This window comes from Epargyreus clarus, unplaced genomic scaffold (assembly GCF_041222505.1).
Source record: "Epargyreus clarus isolate Ecla_fem2 unplaced genomic scaffold, WU_Ecla_fem_2.2 ptg000006l, whole genome shotgun sequence".
Taxonomy (NCBI): domain Eukaryota; kingdom Metazoa; phylum Arthropoda; class Insecta; order Lepidoptera; family Hesperiidae; genus Epargyreus; species Epargyreus clarus.
This window is the reverse complement of record NW_027332214.1, coordinates 798,273-821,140: the sequence shown is the minus strand read 5'-3', so window position 1 is coordinate 821,140 and position 22,868 is coordinate 798,273. Positions and strand designations below refer to the sequence as shown.

At 37.2% G+C, this 22,868-nt stretch overlaps 1 protein-coding gene across 1 annotated transcript in view; it reads right to left on the bottom strand.

The window, feature by feature from the left end:
• Window positions 1-22,671, bottom strand: part of Rat1 (5'-3' exoribonuclease 2 Rat1) — a 29,617-nt gene extending 6,946 nt beyond the window's left edge. The window contains exons 1-14 of the mRNA XM_073073539.1: window positions 22,484-22,671; window positions 22,165-22,404; window positions 21,340-21,569; window positions 20,724-20,989; window positions 20,018-20,325; window positions 19,014-19,205; window positions 18,125-18,211; window positions 17,505-17,671; window positions 16,646-16,814; window positions 16,198-16,287; window positions 13,555-13,711; window positions 13,032-13,200; window positions 12,265-12,461; window positions 11,495-11,617 (exon numbers count right to left, since the gene is read on the bottom strand). Of these exons, the coding sequence (XP_072929640.1) occupies window positions 11,495-11,617; window positions 12,265-12,461; window positions 13,032-13,200; window positions 13,555-13,711; window positions 16,198-16,287; window positions 16,646-16,814; window positions 17,505-17,671; window positions 18,125-18,211; window positions 19,014-19,205; window positions 20,018-20,325; window positions 20,724-20,989; window positions 21,340-21,569; window positions 22,165-22,404; window positions 22,484-22,558 (2,470 nt within the window). The 5' untranslated portion in view covers window positions 22,559-22,671. The remainder of the gene's footprint in view (window positions 1-11,494; window positions 11,618-12,264; window positions 12,462-13,031; window positions 13,201-13,554; window positions 13,712-16,197; window positions 16,288-16,645; window positions 16,815-17,504; window positions 17,672-18,124; window positions 18,212-19,013; window positions 19,206-20,017; window positions 20,326-20,723; window positions 20,990-21,339; window positions 21,570-22,164; window positions 22,405-22,483) is intronic.
• Window positions 22,672-22,868: the final 197 nt, after the last annotated feature.

The window sequence follows — 22,868 nt, the reverse complement described above, 5'->3', positions numbered from 1 at the left end:
TTTTTTGTTGAGTTTGTTAAAGTTTTTGTTTCTTGTGATTTTGACAGTGACATTTCTTTGTTTACATTTTGGACACCTAATTATGAATCAGACTATAGTAGAAGTTACTCATATAATTTAACAAAAAAAAAAAATAACATAACATCCTTTTCGCCGTAAATACACTTAAATGGAAATTGAACGACATTATACATGTTCATCTTTGTTTTTGTATGTCTTCCATACCACCCACGACAGATAAATACTACGCAATCTTGACAACCCGCGTGGCGGATCGTTCACCATACCGGTCTGACGCGCAAAGGTTCCGGGTTCAATCCCCGGCCAGACAGATATCTGAATGGTGAATATAAATATCTATTGTATTTGTGCATTTGTGTTTTCATGGTACCCATAACACAGGGAACCGTAGAGCCATGAGTGTAGAAAGCGTCTTTTTTATCTTAAACCACGTGACGATACTATACGAAGATCAGATTATCCGCTCTATGCGCCCACTAATCCGCCACAAGTAGCACCAGTTGAAAGAATTACTAATTAAGCGATACGAGTGACGTCGAAACCGCGCACAGTGTGACACGAGTGCCGTCGCGGCGGTTAGCGTCTGGAGAGCGTTCCGGATCCACAATGGAGATGCGCGAATTCACTTGTTTGGTTCCTGGATCCTTCATCCAAGGGTGATTACCTCTCAATACTGCGGGCCTCTCAATGATGGCCTGCAATGGCAATGTTTTTAGAGGGATAAAAAGCTTCTCGTATTTATTTATGTCCATCTTCTAAGATATATGTATTATCGAGAGGCTATAAAGATAGAATAGAATAGGTGCATAATCAGGTGTTACAAACTTTAGGTCTTCTTATTCTGCTAACAATATGGTAGCATGCAAATTAAATAGCTGTCATAAAAAACTAAAATTATAGAAAAATGTCAATATAGATAGTAGAATTCTCCGCATACTGCCATTATTTGATGGGTGTTATGAGGTAAAAGATAACAAAGCTATGTATTGTAGTAACGCGAAGACCATTTGACATCCGGTGTGTTGTTGGTACTTAATGACGAACATTAGCAATGTCAATGGAAAGTCTGTCATAACTGTCGAATCTAGACCGCTGGGCAAAACCGTTGAAATGGACTTATTATACATTATAATATTATTTATTGAACTATATTATAATTTTTCTGGCCAGATTGAAAATACATTAATTTAAGAGTAGAATTAAATTTTACGCTTTTACCCGTTTGTGGCGGTCAGTATCACTAATTAGCATCAGGCAGCCCATCTTTTTTCATTTATTCAATAAAGAAGACTTACAAAAGAACAACATTTAAATTCTGCCAATACATTTAGTTCTCGTGGTCCTCAATATATCTCCTACTAGCTGACCCTGCAAAATTGTACCCCCTCAAAATCTATTTATCAAATATATTTCATATAAAATATAGCCTATGTTACTCGTGGATAATGTAGCTTTCGAATGGTGAAAGAATTTTTAAAATTGGTCCAGTAGTTTTTGAGCCTATTCTTTACAATCAAAGAAACAAACAAAGTTTTCCTCTTTATAATATTAGTATAGAAGTATAGATATCCTCAATGTATCTGCATAATCGCTAGGTTTCAACAACGTACAATTTAGTACGACTTTGACTATAACCGATGTCCTAAATGTGGAATGTGTAACACATACAGTATAAGTTCACGTTTCTCAATAGATTCTGACGGTGCCGAGCACCGCACGACACCACTCGCGCGCCCTAAGCCCCTTGCAGTGGTTTTAAGCCGAAGAGCCATGCATGTAAATAGAATAGATATGACATCACTATGATTGTGAAATATAGTTCAATATTTCTTATTTTCTAGTGATATGTTTACGGTCCGTTACTGAGAAAAACAAGAACGCAAAAAAAAAAAACAATTTTACCACACATCGTGACCACTCATCGTGTGTTAGGTAGTATTGTAGTACAAACTAAACAGACAAAACGTAAATATGAGAAAATTAGCATTGTACTGCTTTTGAGCAAAAATATTGAAATTTATGAAAATATTGTAATATGGTCTAAAAATAATATGGTTAAACTATTATGGTTATGAGAAAATAACTTAAAGACAGCTATATTCCTCCTCGTACTGAGCTCATATAAACTACATTCGCTAAGCACCATCTAGTCTCTCTATACCCACGTTAGAAAGAGCTTATCCAAGTTGTAGAGGCGTCGAGATCCTGAGCTATTCTGCGCAAAGTTTTGGATTTAAAAGGATTGAAGTCGATCTCCAGCCATCGATGGCCTCTTGTACTTAAGAACAACCACAAACAAACCACTGTGCACATACTCTGTATAATCCGCGAGGGCGTATCGCCTAACGAACTTAACGGCCTACAGCAGACTTAAAAGTCATTATAGGGAAAAGTGAAAAGAAATCCGGGTCGAAGGACCACAATCTGCAGCTAATTTCCGCGATTTAAATAAGTTTCTATGGAATAAAACTAATCAACGAGTTCCAAAGTCTTTTGAAATATTTCATTAGAGCGTTAAGCTGTAAGTTCATTAAATCGATAAGTATAAGAAAAACTAAGGCTGCAGCATATCAACATACAACTTGTTTGAAAATTGCACTAAATTAATTAAATAAATATAAGACAAAACGACCGAAGGAAGGATTAAGAGATTAATTTCAGTGTAAGTGTGTAAGATTAATGTACGATACTTGAATACATCTAAAATGTATCTAAGTAGTAAGATTTTCTTGTTATTTTAAAACTTAAAACAATATAAAACATTATTAGTTAACTTTAACAGTCTTTAAATAAATCCTTTAAGATAAGTTCACTCAAATAAGTGCTTTAACATAAGGCCTCTAAACGATTACCGAGACTAACACATTCCACATAGTCGAGTTGGCGCCCAACGTGGGGCCGCCTATTACGCAGCGCCAGCGATAGAACTGTTATTCCCACCTATACCTTTGCACCATCGACAATTACACTCGCTCGAGTGCATAATGAGGCGTCGCCATTAGCCACCATTGTCGGAGTCGGATCTCTTGGTCCGGGGACACCCGCCACTCGCGATGAATGCAGTGCATTTGTGGAGGCGTTTTGTGCGAGATGTCATTTGGATATTATTCAACTTAGTAGGTGACAGTCACAATCGTACGATTTATATTTATGTGACAGAGTTTTAAGGCATTTTGCATAACTATAAAGACATACTGCTATTTATTTACTCATCAAGTCCCTGATCGTATAAAAAAAAACATGTAATTCAAAACTAAAGATTTTAACATTATATTAAACAGTCGTGAAAGTTAAACATTTTACTTGTTTTTTAATTTAAAAAACTAAACGTCAATCCTTTACCCGTTACATGGAAAACTTGTTACAATTTAGAGCAGCAATAGAATTTTAATACCCAACTACGATCTAAAGGCAGAGAGACGTAACATCTCAACGCAGCGTAGCGGGCTGGATTTCGACAGCCAGTGTGTTTGAGAGGCCTTTAACGCGGCTGTCTTTACACCTTTCCAAAACGTCTATGTACCTTTGGAATGGTTAAAAAAAATACGACGCCGACGTCGTAGTACGGCGGTTATAATAGGCACCTAATGGATGTCGGCGCGACACATTCATCGAGTGAAAGCGTCGCAAATAAGAGCATGGCGTCGTTTCGCGCCCAAATTATACCGAGCACGCCCTCTATAGAATCAGGGGAAGGCGGGCGAGAGGCACGGGTCTTAGTCGGCCGTACACTTGGTTTTATGTTATTAAGTTGCTACTCATTTAGTGCTGAGTGGTTCATGTTAACATTAAAATGGTTAGCTAAATGTATTCATGGTACCGCTTTAAAATGTGAAGTCGCGTTTTCAAAATGTCTGCCAAATATTCTCTCAAAATGTGGCTCTAAGCATGGAAAACATTTTGTAAAATTTTGATGTAACGTTACAATATAATACGTCATCAATTAATTTGTTACGAATTCCATGAACTATAACTATTCCTTTTTCTCAACCTTTTGTCGAAGATAATCTTGTGATTAGTAAAACACGGTTAAATACATTAACATTATTTTATTTATTTAACTTAAATATATGGCAACAGATCCGTAACTGTACATTTTGCTATTATGAGCCTTACAAAAGATGACACTTATTAGAACATAGCGAATCCAGTAACAACGAAAAACCGCCCGATACACCTTATCAACGTCAACGGCGAGCTCGAGATTGGCCTTTGTCTCTCGACAGTTCAGGGTTGTCTAGTGACGTTCTCTTGACAATTTCTCTTGAAGGAAGGAAAAAAATAGAAAATGCGAAATAAACGAGACACGGCGTGGTGGGCACTCGACCGCGGGGAACGTAACCTGCGATTCCGTAATAATTAGAGGCGGTGCCGGCGGCGCGTGCTCAAGTGTCTAAACCTCGACGCGAGGCTAAAGTTGAGGAAATAACAGTTTTTAGGGATCCCTACTTCAATTTGTTGCGAACGGTAACAACTAAATTGGTAGACGGCAGCCGGTGGACACCTTGATTAGGATGTACACCTCGTTAAAAACATGTCTTGTTTTCAAATTCTGTAACTTCGATTATCATGTAAGAGAATTACAATACAACGGATTTATTATCTTTGTGATACCTTGTATTGGAAATAGCAGCAAGAAGGAAGAAGATTATTTATATTTTAGAACAAAAAACTTCAGCAGTCGTATTCGAAGGCCGATCTAGTCCCACGCGCAGTCTCAGCTCTGACTTTAAGATGTCATCATAATTATATAAGAGTACGAATAATATTTATGTTTGTTAAAAGCTCTATTTCGGGCCCTCGAAGTATCTACAATTCGTCGTAAAACAACAACAAACGAAGCAATTAAAATTCAAACCAAATTAACAAAAATTTTGATCAACATCCACAAACCGCTAAACAAAAAAAAAGGCATTTCTATTTACATTTAACTATTAAGATTCTTCAGCGGTGCTTACTACCCAAAATTGGGTCACTTCAACTACCCCAAGAGCTCATCACGGCACGACAATAGGTAATCTGGCAATACTCAAACCTTGCGGAGTCGTCGAGTGCTCGTCCAAAACTACAACTACCCGCGTTTACCGTGGAAATGTATTCTTAGTGCGCCGCCTTCCGGTGTTGCGACTTCCGGGAGACAATTGCCACTGTGAGAGCTAAATTAGCCGAGATTGCGCAGGTACCTGATATTATACATTTGTATGGGAAAAACGAATTCACTATGTACTGTAATCAAAGTGTAATCAAAAAATCAAAATGAGTAATCAAAAAAGTTATTTTGAGATGGTAGATATTAAAATAATACTCTTCTGTAAACAAAAGGCCTCAATAGGTGATAGTCATAATGATGACACGAAAAATACGACGATATTTAGACGAAAAACTAATGACTAATTCAAGCAAAGGGTTCAAAAGTAACTGACTAATACACTAACTATTATTACTGTTAAATAAATTTCATTTCAATATTATTATCGAATACCTATATCTATACAGATGTAACGTGAATATCTTATTCAATGATGAGATGTTTAAATTCTAATTTAAGGTAAAGTCGGATGGATGGAACAGTTTTATTCCTGTGTTGGTAAACAATACATGTCAATAATATTTTATTGACTTACTTTTAAACGTAAACTTTTACTTCCTTAAATATACGAACATTAGTGAAATTATCAGATAGTACAAGACTAAACACAAATATAATAAACACCAAGATTATCTTTCATTCGTTCTACATAACGCTATTTGCAATCCGTAAAGTCAACATATTATTTTGTTTTTTGATTTATTGAAAAACGTCAATCTCGAAATCAAATAAGCGTATTCAATTAAAAATTCCCGTAGTTTGGGGGTGTTCGGATAATTAGGGCACGTGCCGCCCCCTACAGGCGAGCGAATTGTTTATTATGGTCTGTGGACGAATATACACTCTGTGCCCTGATCCATAGAGACGAATTAGTTTTCTTGCACTTTGTTGTTTGATTGATCTGCACTAAAAAGAGATTAATTGGAAGTCAAGTCAAGTACTTCTGGGTACCTATATTAAAATAGTATATTGGAGTATGTTTTGTAATATAATATTAATATTAATGTCAGCAACGATTTACACAGGTTTACAAAACATAAGTTTCAATAAATCTTAGTCAGGTTTACAAAACATAAGTTTCAACAAAATCTTAGAGATTAAGACTACGTTACAAAGTAGTGACGCAAAATACAAAAAAACTAATAGAAAAATGTGTAGCAAATCTATTTTGTTACAGTCATTATAATGGACAGCACGCACTTTTTAATACAACAGATAAAAAAATCCGCATGAATAAAAATCCTTGAGAAGACATCGCAGAAAATTGCGTAAAAGATAACATTTTACAATATTAAAAGGATATCTTTAGCGGATTAAGAGATAAAAAGTAAGTAAAATAGGCATTAGCACACCTCCGCGGCCACCTGGTTAAAGGGTGCGACAAAAAATCGATACGAAAAAAGCGGCCGATACTGTAGCGTAATCCTCTCGAACCGGATAATAGGAAGCACTTGAGCCGATCGACCCGTTATTTAAAAAAAAATCACCCCATTGTGCCCGCCAACCCTCGATAATTATTATTTTCGTAGTTGGCGACACTGCGTCGGACAATGGCGTCCCTTCGCACTTCCTGTTTGCTTTCGCGCGCTATTACACGTCAATGCCTCGCGGAACCGTAGGCCAATTTGAATTTCGAATTTCTTTATAATGGATTCCTTTCAGCCAGCCATTATTGCGCGTAATTTTGTTTCGTCGGAGCCGATGGCACGGAATGTATAATGCCAGTGCTCGGGTAATTTAATTGCATGTTTTGCTGTTGTAATAGATCCATTTAAGATTAGCTTCAATAAGACATATTTTAAAATGTTACGCAACAAAAGATGGTCACTTAACTACTTTATACCCAACTTTAAAGTAATAATACCTACTCTGAAATGGATAATCACTTTTCTTTTTTTTTTTATAATATAAGAGTAGCAGACGAGCATGCAGTCCACCTGATGGTAAGTGGCTACTGCCTCCCATGGACATCTGTAATCAACCCCAGATAGGATTAGATATTCCTACCTGAGGTCGGCCACAGATGCGCCGCTACCCCTGAGGACTAAGCTGGAACGCCTCGGAAAAGTCTGTCTCCCTTACCACACCCTTCAAACCGGAACACAGCAGCGCTTAACACTGCTGTTATTAGGTAGAAATAGGTGTGGCGGTGGTGCCGCCGGAGTCGAACCACAAAGGGTTCTACCACCTTTAAAACACTTCCTAAAAGTTAAGTATATACACGACATTTTTATTTTACATAATTATTTAATTTCTTCCAAACAAACAGTATATTCCCTCAAAGTAATATTTAATATACACTATTTTCATTTAATTAAGAGGAAGTTTAAATGCTCTTGTAATATAATTCTAGCTTATACAATCCTCGTAAGTCCTGAAACATTTTTACCACACAAAGAAGATTAAAAAAAATCCTGAGACATTGACACTTGGTCCTCGAGACGGCTATATTTTCAATCAGTCAGGTTTTTTTACATTGCTAACTACCTGTCCCGCGTGGTTAAGTAGTGACACTCATATGAAGCATACCAACTTACTCCCCTGAGACAACCACGCTTATATGATACTTCAGATACAATTGCAATCCCTATTTGGAGTTTATTACACATTTTTCATGAGCCAAGAAGATCACATAGCATCAGGTGCACTACAAGCTGTGCAGACACCGAAAACCGCTCAACCCCCGTTCCCACGTAGCACGTAGCCGAAGACAATCCACCCCACATATCGCGTTTCGACCACCTACGCGACAATGGCGGCTAATTAGCCCCGGTCTGATCGCATCGCGCTCACAATGCACACCGCGACGGCTCAGCTAATTGGTAAGCTCCAGCTGATATCGCTGTGTAATACGAATCTTGTGTTATCAACACTTAAGTTTCTTTACGTTGTGCTTTGTGTTCTTGCGATAGCAGTCAGATTTGAAACACTTAACATATCAAAGAGAAAGGTCCTCGGGAACTGCTATGCCGCTCTATGTTCATTTTATTCGATTGAACTAATCCATCGTTTTAGGGTTCTGTACCCAAAGGGTAAAAACAGAACCCTATCACAAAGCCTCCGCTATCTGTCCGTCTGTCACAGGGCCCCATGTCCTGAACAGTAGTGTTATGTAATAGATACACTTGAAATTATAGTATGTATAAGGGAGGTCGCTATAACAAGAAATGCTAAAATTAAAATAAAGGTTGAAAATAAATGGGGGTGGCAATACAAGAAACCGCTATATATCGCCGGTTTTTCGCTTTATTTATTGTAAAAAGTCTTATAAGTCAGGGAAACTGAAGCTAAGTGATCCAACTTGGACTTCAGGGGTAGCAAGATACTTGACGTTAGATAGGATTCTAATGCTATTCGAGCTCAATTATGACTTACCATAGAAAATAACCGCGTAATTTACGTGATGATAAAAAAAAAGTAAAAAATACATATATTTATTTATCAAACGTTATTTTATTGAAGCATCGTGTGAATTACACGATTATTTGTTACTACAATCTCTTAAAAACAAAACGTTGCTTCAACGACGTGTCGCTAAGTAATATTTACATTCATTGTTAATCACTATAGTATATACAACATGTAACGTTCCCAGTATATGTAAAACTCAAGAATACTTTACACTCAAACATTCAGACGTGGTGAAAGTTACTACTGTAACAATAAAACATATAGACTCCTAAAACGGTTCTGCTATTACATTAGTTAAACAGAACTGACTGACTACGGATGTTTTTTATTTATTCGAATTGAAACGGGGTTTTTTTCATTACATGTGTTGTTAAAGGTGGTGTTAATCGACCCAATGTTTTAACATTTCGTAGGACCGCAAATGGATCACGCTCTAGTATAAATAATATTTTAAGACATATATATTATTCCAATTTATTCCTCTGTTCTTGGGGACAACAACATATTTGTTATCGACCACAGCTAATTCTAGTATTTTGGGTGGTTATAGTTTTAAACGAGCAGCACCTTAGTGGATGGGTAATATTTTTTTCTGTTTTCATAACAAAAACATAAAAAATCTTTTCAGCCAATCATATACACTTACTTCCGGTCATTTCTACAAAAAATCCACCTATTAGGCGTCTATCAGTTTCCACTTCCGTCCACCATTACCCGACCGCAGCAGACAAGAACAAAGGAGTGCATAGTCGCCGTTGTAATGGGCTGGCTTATTAGCCGAACGCGAGGGCCTCTTGTGCCAGCCGCCTCTGAGAGGTGCCTCTCGCATACCACGTAATAGGCTTTTACGACAGATATATTTATGGATTTGGAGTGAGTTGCGACGTTTCTCTTGTAACTTGTAAACAATGCAACATCTACAAAGTTAAGATAAAACTATTTTGCAACAATTCGCTACCAATATGGATCATACAATCAGGCCACTTTGAAAATACATTCCTGAAAGTTCCATGTCCGCATGAACTACATAACTTTGAAATAGCGTCGAATATACCATGAAAATATTACTACAGTGACTGACAGGTCACCGATACATGTTTCGCTCCAAAACAGTGCATTATCAAAGTAAGTTGACTATGGATAGCGGATTGTTGCGAAGTCATTATTACCCTTTTTTATCTTATCTCAGGCCCCAAGAGTGGCAATGCATATGTGATCAGCTTCAGATAGAATCATTGAACTCCTGTACTGTATGGGTTTGGTACAGATGTAATAATCGGCCATAGATTAGTAAAAATTACTCACTCCTAACAAGAAAATGTACCCAGTTTTGAGAAATGAAAGTTGCGTAAAAAAGTTTTGCCACGTCTCTGTGCTAAAATGTCCCTAAAATATTTGAAACAATTATTTATTTATTATGTAAATTACGCAGTATTAGTTATTTATTCGTAAATTTTCTCTAAAAATGTTTTTATTTGTCAAGAATTAAAAAAATAACTTACTAATAAGCCGTTTGTGGCTTCATTCAATTTCAAGGCGGCGAAGTATATTTAATAATCTGTGCTTTAAATATACACACATGAATACATTTTACATATTTACCTATACCCAATATATTTTACATATACCCAAACATAAACCTTAAACCATACCACCAAGTCATAGACGGCAGCGATTAATACCTTAATACTAAATCACCCCTATCGCCGCAAACAAATTGTGGCGATGAGCGCCCCCGCGCGGGTGACGTCACGGAGCGGCCACGTGACCCAATTACAGCTGCCCTTCCGCCATTGTTGCCCCACGACGGATTACAGTTTAATGAAATATTTGCTGGCGTTTGACGGCTATTAGTTTTTTTAAATTTTAGCGAGTTGGTGGGGGGGAGTTGAGCGAGGGTTGCCTAGCGGGTACGTCGTTTATGTTGTCCGGTAATTAATTTTTGAAATAATTTATAAAGTTAATTATTCCAATTAAAAGTCAAAATGCAATTAAAACAAGTCGATAGAGATTTTGTAAGATAAATATATTATGGTATAAGAAAGATAATGTTATTTATTTTTATTACTAATTATGAAATTAAAACGACTACTTTCCCAAAACGTTTACACATTTTACACGAAGGTAAGAGCAAAGAAATTCAATGGTGTACTTTATAGTATGGAGAAAAGGTATGGAGACGCATGTAACATTGCATAAAATAGAAAGACGTATAAACGTTATGGGTAGGGCTGCAGGCGTTAGGGTCACTTTTAATTTTTAGGACTCTCTTTGTTGTAACCTCATTTACAGTAAATTCATAAAGATATTTTTAATAAATTTTGTATATACAGTATCACAAGCAAACATTGAAATCAATTATGTTTAATTTATGAAGAACGGGAGTTACGGAGTACTGTTAAAAACGATGCTATAAAAACCAATTTGAAATATAATGTTCTCATCTGACGTAAGTAACGTTGGGTAATGTTAGTATGATCCTCGCCAAACTTCTAGTCCGATCTGAAGTTGTCGCGCGGAGGTGTAGTCAGAGAGCCAATGCGGTAGAATATTACAAGTATATACTCCGTAGCAACAGTAGCACAGTAACTACGCTATGTACCCGTGGGCGAGAGTGGGCAGCGGAGAGTGCCTTTCCCTGCTATCTTCGTCCCGCTAATGCGACGCGACTCGTTTCTATATTCAGCAGTTCGGTGCGGACTATACACATTAAAAAACACGCTTTCTACACTCACACCCCACACTAGGATTCCCTGTGTCGTGGGTGCCATGGACACACACAGACAAATACACAAACACCCAGACCCAGAAACAGAAATCTAAGATCATCATTTACATATCTGTCTGGCTGGGGATAGAACCCGGGACCCCCTGCGCGTCAGACCAGTATTGTTACCGCTCCGCCATGCGGGTCGTCATTGAAATATAACGCACTTAAAATCAATTTTATATAGCATATCCTCGTGTACTCACCGAGATGCGATCCGGACGCGGGCGGCGGCACGTTCCCGTACTGGCGGTCGCGCGGCAGCGAGTGGCCCAGCATGCGGTGCCCGGCCGCCTCCAGCGACGCCACCGTGTTCGAGCGGACCATACCTGAACACACACACATCATCATCAACAACCCATTTATGCAACAATCCACTGCAAGATATGCTCCAGCGACGCCGCCGTGTTCGAACGGACCATACCTGTGCACACACACAAGTTTTACAAAAACCGTAGAAGATACTTCTAACCCTACGGTCATGCACATTACTGAAACCCTAAAGAATCATTACACATAGCGCGAGAGGTACTAACTGTACGGAGTGTACTTTTTATGTGGGCGTGGATGGCCAAATGTAAATAAGAAATAGCAAAAAATGCCTAATGGTTAGTTACAGAGACAATTTTTTGAAAAAATCTAATCATACTAATTATATTAAAAATGCTTCCGTAACCAGGAATTCAAAGATTTGATTTCGAAAAAAAAATAGATATACTGTATGTCGGATAGTGTATTAAGAAGAACTTATAAGAATCAAATTCTGGAAAATAAGTTGCCATCTAAAGGTAAGAAATCAAATTTTTTTTTCTTATATTTACTTTATGTATACTCAACGTCTACTTCATAAATTATTAAATTAAAACAAATTTATAACTAACCAAAACTACGACGCATTCTATTTATTTCTATTATATAGTATTACTTAACTTATAAACTCCATACAAAAAGTTAAACGAAGCACCGATACACTCACCAATCTGCGGCCGCCAGTTCCTGTTCTCCTGGTGCGAGAGGTTCCCTGGCTTGAGCACCCTGGCCGGCTCCGTGGCCCCCCTCAACCGGCTCGCGGGGAATATAAAGTCTTCAGGGTACTGTGGGTCTTGGAAGCGCACGCACACCGCGCGGTTGTCTAATACCGGTTGCAGGCCGATCACGGGGGAGGCGAGTTGCCTGGTGGATTGGAAATATATATGTTATACAAAATGTATGTTGAGGAGATTTTTAGTTTGTTTTAAAGTCGTGTATATACGAGAAAGAGTGATGGTGGTAGAGCTTTTTGTGGTTCGACTCCGGCGGTACTACCGCCACACCTACTTCTGCCTCATAACAGCAATTTTAAACGCTGCTGTGCTACGGTTGTGTGTTCTGGTTTGAAGAGTGTGGTGGTAAGGGAGATATTCTTTTCCGAGGCGTTCCAGCTCAGCCCTTAGGGGTAGCGGCGCATCTGTCGCCGAGTTAAAATATGTAATACCTTTGTAATCAACCCCACTAGTCACTAACCATCACGTGAACTGCAAGCTCGTGTGTTACTCCTATATTATAAAAAAGGGAGTGTTACCATAAATGAACGGGCTAGTGGTTTGTGTTTTAAACTTGTGTATATGCAAAATACAAAATACAGCGATTATTAGTGATCATTGGTTGGCTGTAAACTTGTTCACTAGCTGCTGCTGCTGCTGCTTTTGCTACTGCGCCAAGGACCGCAGCGTCTCGTAGCTCGCGTGACGTCACCGCACTCACCCGCCGTAGCACACGCAGTCGGCGCTGAGCATGACGTCGCCGCGCACGCCCTCCGCGCGGAACGGGTGGCGCGCGTCGGCCGGCGAGCGCGCCAGCGACCGCAGCGTCTCGTAGCTCGCGTTGCCCGTGCCCACGTACAGCCGGTCGTTGCCGCGGACGTTGCGTTGGACTGAACAAAACGTACGGCATCAAACATGCTCAATATCCAATAGAAATTCATACGTTCAAATGCTTGAAGCACCTTACTCTTACGACACGTTACGACGTCGTGTAACGTTGTGATGTTGCATCATGCAAATCTACAACGTGACTCGACGCAAATGTGCTTTATTTTCTTTTGTTTCGTTTTCGTAAAGATTTTTAATCATGCATTCATAAGAAATCATTAATGAAAATATAGAGTCCATCCGTTCATCTCTAGTCCTTAAGTTATCGATCAAAACCCAACATTGTAACCAGTTATTACATAGATTTCAAAACAAATCATTCCTTGTTAAATAAAATAATAAACAACATTACTCACTCTCGGCCTGCGAGAGCTCATTGTAATAGGGCTCCAGTGCTTTGAAGAGTCTGTTCTCGTCAACGAAGGGCAGCAGCGCGACGCCCTGCCACGCGAACTTCTTGCCATTCAGGTCGATCTTGAAGTCCGTCGGATAGAAGTCAATAATCGGCGAGAACTGCGAATGAGATAAATTACTTAATATCAACCATAGCTCAATAATACAAATTAAATATAATGTTTATTTATAGTTATTTATATCCCTTAAAGGATTCCCTCATTCTTTAAAGGAGTTAAATGATATTTCAACATTTTCTAATTTCTGTGTATGTATTAAAATAGTACATTACGATACGCGTGGCCAAAGTAGCCTATTTTTGCACGGCGTGAAGTTAGCGCCCGAGCGCAGCGAGGGTGCTAATATTTAGATAAAGGCAAATCCTACACCACAATAAGTCAAAATCCATCAAGCCATTTAGGCTATATGCCATTGGTCTAGATGCCACTAATTATTTTAGGATTTGTATGTTACATACAAATCTTAAAATAATTAGTGGCATCTCCACCTAAACGTATTAAAGAAACATGATAAGCAATCACATAATATACAGGGTGAATTTTTCAAACGGGCCTTCAGGGCCAAATCCGAAACTATAAGGATTAGCGAAAAATGCTGAAAGGAGTTACGAGGCCGATTTTGATAAAAACTAAAACTGCATCATTCGTTTTTAAAAATATCTTTTTCCCTAGCCGGGAATCGAACGAGTTCATTTTGAAAAAAATACACCCTCTATTTTATTCCAGTATCTGATAGTGTTGCTTATAAGGATCAAATTCTGGGAAGTAATGTTATGTAACAAATTAAAGGAAAAGGATTTTTTTTAAGAAAATACACTTTATTTTCATACATTGGCATACTAATCCTTAAGGATTAAACATAACAAATGATTTATGTATAATTCTTTAGAAACATATATAAGTCATACCATTGAAAAATTTGGTGGTTAATCAACTAATTATTCGATGTTATGACCATAACATACGGCTTAATATGAGAAAGTAATAGTTTGGCAAATAAGTTACCGCCGTTTTTAGGATTTATTTTTTAATAAAAATAGATAACTGATTAAATAGTAAATTCTTATTGTTTGTTGTTTACAACTTCGTTTCAACGTTGAATATTATTTTCTATATCTCTTTGTTTAGTAATCACTCGGATTTGACTCGAAAAAGTCATTCTCGCAAATTGTGAACTTTACATCGGTATTAAATGAAACTCCGCCCATAGCAAGTTAAATCTATTATAATGGTCCTAAAAATAACCTTAATTAAGTCGGACATAAAAATATAAATTCTTGGAGAATAGAACATCTATTTCGAATGATTTGAAACATTGAGCCAAAAAAAATGTTAATACGCGAAATGTTTAAATTGATGAATGGCGGGAACTTAACTGCCAAATTAATATTAAAAAATATGTATTTTCTTAAAATTGAGGCTTTTCCTTTAGTTTGTCATCTATTATTACTTCCCAGATTTTGATCCTTATAAGCAACACTATCAGATAGTGGAATAATATAGTGGGTGTATTTTTTTTCAAAATGAACTCGTTCGATTCCCGGCTAGGAAAAAAGTTATTTTTAAAAAGTAATGATGTAGTTTTAGTTTTTACCAAAATCGGCCTCGTAACTCCTTTCAGCATTTTTCGCTAATCCTTATAGTTTCGAATTTGGCCCTGAAGGCCCGTTTGAAAAATTCACCCTGTATACTAGTGATACAGTACAAAATCGATTATCCGGACGTCAGTTATACAGATTATTTGTATTGCCAAATGTGAACAAGTCACTTTGTAATAACCGCAGATTAGCTACGTTGTGTGTGGTATGTGCATTTAAATTCCAGAAAGCAGCCAAATCGCAACTAGAAAGTTATAATACAAACCAAAAACCCGATTGCGTAAAAATATAGCCTATGTTATCTTTGCAATTTAGATGAATACAACGACATATCATATGTCAATATTAGTGAAGTCGTTTAGGTTTGACAAAGAATTAAACATAATGAATATATACGTACAAACATACGGTCGAAAAACATTGCCTTCCTCAATCGGATCATATAGCTTTTCTTAAAAACGCAATTATCCAAATTTTTGATAATCCGAATGCCGTACGACAACAAATAGTTCGCTTTATCAAGTTTTTACGGGAGTAGTATTATGGTTAATTTTGATAATGATTCCTAATTTAAATATGTCCTACTTTGGTGCGTAGCGAAAATACAGTCAAAACAAACAATAAAATTCGATACAGCTCAACAGTAAGTCTTACATTGATGCTATTGCTTAGAATATACAAAATGGCAAAAATATTTATAAATACATGCAAAATAAAATATTAACATAATTATTGCTTGAAACAAAATAATCCTTACTCAATTTTAATTTTCAAATAACATTTAAAAGTATGAAACGTTCATAGCGATGTTTATTTTTTACAACTGTGAGGGTAGTGTACTGACATTAATACAGTGTAAGAATCGGCTACTTTGGAGACGGAAAAGCGTGGCTAAAATGCGGGTTTAGGTCTCAGAGTGCTATAAAATATATTTTTACTAAATTACTAAACACACACAGTAGTAACATTTGTGTATTTATCTACTTACAGGATCACTCATGAGTTTCGCCCAGGGCTTGGGCACGTGTTGGGAGCTGGCCGCCGGGAACACGCCCATCAACTGCTCCAAGGGTCTGAACTGCAACCAAACATTGAAACTATTACGGCCGTCACACATCTGATAGTTTTCTGTATTTTCACGGTATAACCGTAGTGTCACCACAGTCGAAATACAAGTCTAATTTTAAAGAATATTAATATAGGATAATTAGATTCCCATTTGTTTATTACAGGTAGACTTCAACCTTCAAACGTACATTTTTTCGCAACGTAGAAACCTTATAGAATTATGTATCGATTTCAGTGAGGACTCTTATCCTATTTGGGTTACACATGTCCATGCGGCAATAACCACTTATCAGGACGCTTACTTTACCTAAGTTTTTCTAGACGAATAATATAAGACTAAACATATGTGTAAAATTCTAGGCACATACCGGCTGCGTGCCCTTTTCGAACTTGGTGGAGAGTCCGCAGATGTTGACGAAGTCGGAAGCGAAGGGCGCGTAGTGGTAAGGGAAGTACCACTTCCAGGACGCGCAGCCCTGGTAGTAGTAGCGGAGCACCCAGCACAGCCCGCGCACGTATTGCAACGCAACACGGTACCTGTACAAAGAAATTAATATAAAAACTTAATTACTTAATGCTTAATTAACTCATTTATCAATTTTTGTGAGTTCCACCTTTAAACGTTTAAGCTCGAACGCTTATTGTTCTTAATTAATTTAAATATAAAAGTTAAGAAACAGCGCAATAAAAATAACTACTGATAATGGACAGTCTTACGTCTTGAGATTATAGCACAAAGGTTGGGATTTCAAGGAAACAACCTAAATGTTACTCGTATGGTTACGACACGTCCGTTTCTCGCCGCTACCGAAATAGGACTGACTCGAGTCGGCTGACCGTTTGCAATCACGCATTTATTATTCAAACTGCGGGTAGTACAACATATCTTATCATACAAACGATTGTTAGAATGACACAGAGACTTCTGCCCTGTAGTTCCAAGAGCAGAATAAGGCTACGGGATCGTCTACCTTTCGCAAGAGGTCACTAAAAGGGGGCTTCCAGGGTTGCGGGCATCAAAAGTGAGAGCTCGATCCGATCGGCCAGCGACCCCGGGATGGTCAGCGGTATGTGTGGTCGTACCTTCGTGTTCACCAGACGATGTGACGAGCGTCATGAATGTAAAAATTCCACATGACCTCGTGTTTCTCCCATGGTATCTCTTGAAATTTTCCCCCTCGTAAAAAAAGGATCTCACAGACAGTAAATCAAAGTAACAACATTTACCTGAACTCGAGGTTGTCGCGGCTCACTTCAAACTTGCTCTCATAGTAGCGTTCCTTGAAGCCCTCCTCCCACAGCCGCACCTCGTCGTGCTTGTCGTCGTCGTCGTCGTCGTCCAGCCCCGCTGAGGCAGCTGAACGCTTCTTACCCCGCTTCTGTTCTTCTTCTTGCTGTGAAGGACATATTTTATGTTCATAATTTGATGTAAAGTTAACTATTGCACAGTTAACTTAAGCAATTATGACCTGTTTCACATCGATCACTAATAGGTAACAGGCTGTTCACTATAAAAGAAGACCAATGTGTAGAAGCAGGACATAAATGTGTTTGATCGTGATGATTTTAATTTCAATAATGTAGGAATGGTTTGCCATATACCAATTTCTGCGATAATACACATAAAGACCACACTTTCTGTATTTATATTTACATGAAGCACTTTTTTTCACAAAGGAAGGGGAGAATTCAGTCCTCGTAAAGCAATAATGTAACAGTATTCAATTTAAATGCTATCAGAGATCATTTACTATTTAGATTTAGTGACTTACATGACCGTTTCACAGCAGATGGATATTATTTTTTCCCGTCAGATACTTGTTTATTAAACCAAAATAGATACAAACCGCGGAAACCGCTTGCATGCCCGCCTTCCGTATATCGGCTGCCTCTTGCCGTGCATTCTGCACTGACTTAGATCCACCACCCAAGGGCTGAAAGAAAAAATAGAACATCTTATCTTACTTTCGAGTGGCACAACAGAAAAATCTACAAGTAAATGAGATTGATATTTTCATATTCTTTGAAATATTATACATTTCCTATTTTAATATACCATTTCATAATAAATCAAAGTTAAAAATCAAAAGTAAAAAGCATAAAATAACAGTAATGTTAATTGTTTCAAATAGATAAAAACAGACTTAACTTAGTTATTATTCTAGCATGATTTAAATTATTTCTCACTTTCTTAACAAGCTTACAATAAACAAAAACACGAAATGAAATGAAATATATTTATTTGTATAGGCCAACAGGGGCACTTACAAATTGTCAGTTACAATATTTTCTTAAACTACTACCGGATCGGAACGCGACCTCTACTGAGAAGATCCGGTAAGAAACTCAGTGGGTTTGTCTTTTTTAATTTTAAAAATAATTATTCTCTTTTTCATTTTTTTAAATGCCATTATTATTACATATAATTAATAAAGCATTAGCTCCAGTATCTTGCTTTACATTTATCTAAAAAAAAGAAGTTTGTTCAGCAAGATACGCTACACTTTGACATTTACTTAATTAACTAATAATTTTGTTATTGATCAGTCCCAAGCTGTTTTATCATGAATATAGTCAGAAATTTTATAATAAGCTTTACGACTAAGTTTGCTTTTGATAATGACTTTAAATATATTAATTGACTAATTTCTGATTTTGATAGGCAGTTTATTATAAAAACGTATACATTGACCCATAAAAGAATTACTTATTTTGTGGAGACGAGTAACCACGAACCATAGGCGCAAACTGCGTCTTCTCCAGCAGCGCGAAGTTGACCTTCTGCTGCTTCCTGGACTTCTCGCGCGCCTTGAAGCTCAGCTCGTTCTGATGGCGGCGGCGGAAGATCTCGTCCTCCACGTGGCCCAACTCATCCATTATCACCTGCACTCGCTCCAAGTTCACGTCGCCGGACACCGTGATCCAACCCTGACACACATTGTTTCCAATTTAAAATAAGGTTCCATGAAAAATTAAATAAAAAGAAATAGTTTCCTTTCTTCTCATCGTATTTGGCACACTAGCGCCATACCATAGCAGTACAATGATTTTATGGATATAATATTATCTAACGTCTATAGAATATTAATATACAAGTAGAAATAAAATGATTGATTATAATAGAGAAAATTTTATGTAGGGCATGTGAAAATGTATGAACTAAACAGTGGCTTTACTGTTACATTATCAATTCTTTTTTCAGGCAAAAAAAGTAGACATGAAAAGGTAATAATGGGTTAGGTGTACTTCTTAAAACAAAAAAAAAAATCATGTGACCCGTCACGGGACGCCTGGCAGATGTGAAACATCGACATTATTTTGTAAAAGTAATATGCAGAAAAGAACATATTGTGATAGGAACTAAATATGTCATAATGATAAAATAAAATATTACGATTTTTTTCCAGTAAACGATGACTATTTATTGAATAAACATTTATTTTCATTAAATACAAAAATTTACGAATTTATTTCAAATCGTGACTACCTACTACTGCATATAGACGGGTTCATTAACCTTGGCACGGCATGCGTCGCCACGCCAGAAATCGGTTTTACGTGCGGCTATAGATGTTTCACATCAAAAAGGAGACAAAATCTATTTACATATTATTTGTCAATTCAACATTTTTTTATGAATACTGGCCAAGACATATCCGAAGATCCAACAAACAAAAACTCATTTGTTTTTTTTGTATCATACATTGTATTATTATGTTTAAAGTCTGACTGCAACTTACTCTGGTCTTATAAACACACTTCTTATACAGATTGACGAGCCTATCCACCGCGCCCTCCCTGATCTCCAAGCTGGGCAGATGCGGCAGGAAGTCATTGCCGACGAAGAAGCACATGAACACCCAGTCATCGAGGGCTCTTTCAAAGTCATACGGGAATGGTAGGTTGGGCATCTGGAGCTCCTTCTCGAGGTACTCGCGGAGGACGGGCAGCCGCACGAAGATGAAATTGTCCTGGTTCCCGAAGGCGGGGTCGGAGCGGACCAGCGCCGCGTCTGGCGAGCTGCCAGTGCATTCCTTCATTTCGTGACCTGGGCAGAAGATGTTTATATGCAGTTATTAAACACACCAATTATTCCAATATATAGAATATATAATAAAGTACACTCCTAAATAAAAGTATTATAATTGTCTATCACAATCTAGGCCTGGAGTGCACTAAGGTGGCCTAGTGATGATTATATTATTATTAGAGAAACAGCTAGATATGTCTATTATAACCTTTTATACCATCCTGAAGCCTGTTAATTATTATTAAATCTAATATGGATAATGGATAAAATGGATTATTATCCACCAACAGTTTTTTAGTGAGAGTTAGTTCTTCTGATGCATACTAGCATTGGTTTGCTTCATATATTTTTAATTTTAAAATTGTATACACTTATGCTAAGCTACATTAGTACAATAAATTTGTCAAATCACTTACCCAACTGTCCGCAAACATCACAGGGCCTGGGTTTATTGGGTTTGAACTCCTCACGGATGATGGTAAAGTTGGGCTCATGGGTGGCCAGCCCCAACATGATCAAGTCTGCATCAGCTCCACACAGCACATGCTGGGTGTTGGGGTCGTGGTCTGGCTGGGCACGCTGTCTCCTGATGTAGTCCATGATCTTGTGCTCTCCTTCACCAGGCACATTGGCATCTGAAAGGATGACCTTGATGCCTTTCCATCCAGGGTCATTGTTTAATCTGTAAACAATAAAGATGATTATTTATACTAAGATTACTTCACATTACATAACACTTATTTTTACTATAGTATGAACACATTACATAATTCTGTTTGTTCCCTACAATCAGATGTGGGGTTCATAGATCATTTGCAATGACTTCTTTTCATTAGAATACTCATAATTGTGAACAAATTACTATATTTTATCTAAATATTTTACTAGGGAACATATATAAAATATACAGTAACTATAAAATATAAAGTACATACAATACAATAGTAATAGTAGATAGATTAACCACAAAAAGTAAGATTCGTTTTTAAAACTTTCAGAAATAAAACATAACAATCAAAATACATTTTATACCTGTCATGAATATAATAATGTAGGCACTTGCTAAGCCTGTCCATGAATGGGGTTCCTGGTGTGATGCAGTTGGAGTCAAAGTGTGCTTCCTTGGGCCTCTCAGGAGGAAGGTAGGCACCCTTAGCTTGCAGCTCAGACCGGATGCGGGCAATCTCCTCAATCTTCTCCTGAGTCTCCTTGGATGCACGGAATCGCCGAGATCTCTGCTGGTTCATTTTTGCTCTAGGAGCCTACAAGAAATTATAAATTAAAATAAATTTTTAACAATAATGTAAAAAGGATTTGATGAATAATACATAACAAATAGCATTAATCCACAAGTGTAGAATAAGAATATTATTAAAAAAGATTTTGTAAGCAGAAGAATAACAAAATTGAATATCAGCATACAGTGCCATGTGTGTATGTTTAAGAGTATTAAAATGTTTCCAAATAAATCACAATCATATTTACATAGTAAAGTAATCTTTTTGAAATCAAAATTTGTATAACTGTTGAGATGCCATACTCATACAATTAATAAGAAAATAGTTTCAAATCTGCAAAATGTATTACTTTGATTCTCATAGGACTAAAGATAAAACCAAATAGCAAGATTTGTAGAAAACATTCTATTCATGAATGGCTGTTGATGTAGGATATCACACACTTAATTTATTCTTATATCTTCTTAGTAATTACATTTAATTTTGTTATTATTGCACATGAGTCCAGACACAATTCAAGAAGGTACCACACCACAAGTCACAACCATCTAGGTTACAAACAAATAAACAAGTATAAACAAACATCAAACTAATAGAAAGTGTGCCAACATGAACTCACAACTCCATCAATAGCCATGTACAGCAGCTTCCTGGGCCTCACGATACGGAACAGCCTGTCGATGCACTCGAAGATGGCCACCATCATCTCGTCCTCGTCCTTCGGCGGCGGCTTGTCCTCAGGATGCGTGCATGGATGGATAATGCCGTTCATGTCCAAGTATAAATTGTCAAATTCTATCCCATTAGGATTTGGTAATGAGGAGTCCACATACACTAACTGACCGTCTACGTCGGTTGGCTGAAGAAAAACAAAATACATAAGTAAAATCGCTTGTTTTAAACATTTTAGGTGAGGTTTAGAGGTTAAGGTTATTTACCCTCTGTTCAACACATTCTACTATCACACTTGGGTATTTGCGGCTGAGCCAACGAAAGAATGCCGGTACACCCATCTTGGGGCTTTCTTTAACTTGAATTTATTGCTTTGTTTTTAATTATAACTTCAATATTTTGTCACGTATTCAACAAAAACAAATCGACGCAGATGCCATTTTTGATTTTATGACCAAAGTGAATGGGATAGACATATAAATCATATAAGACTTTATTAATTATCTGTAAACGACGAATATTTAAATAAAAGTGAAAATTATTAAATTTTTAAACAAATACCATTAACAATTATACTCAATATTTTAAAAGACCTACTCAATATTTATATTTTTTAAACTATATTGTAAGTTTAACTATAGGAAATGAGTA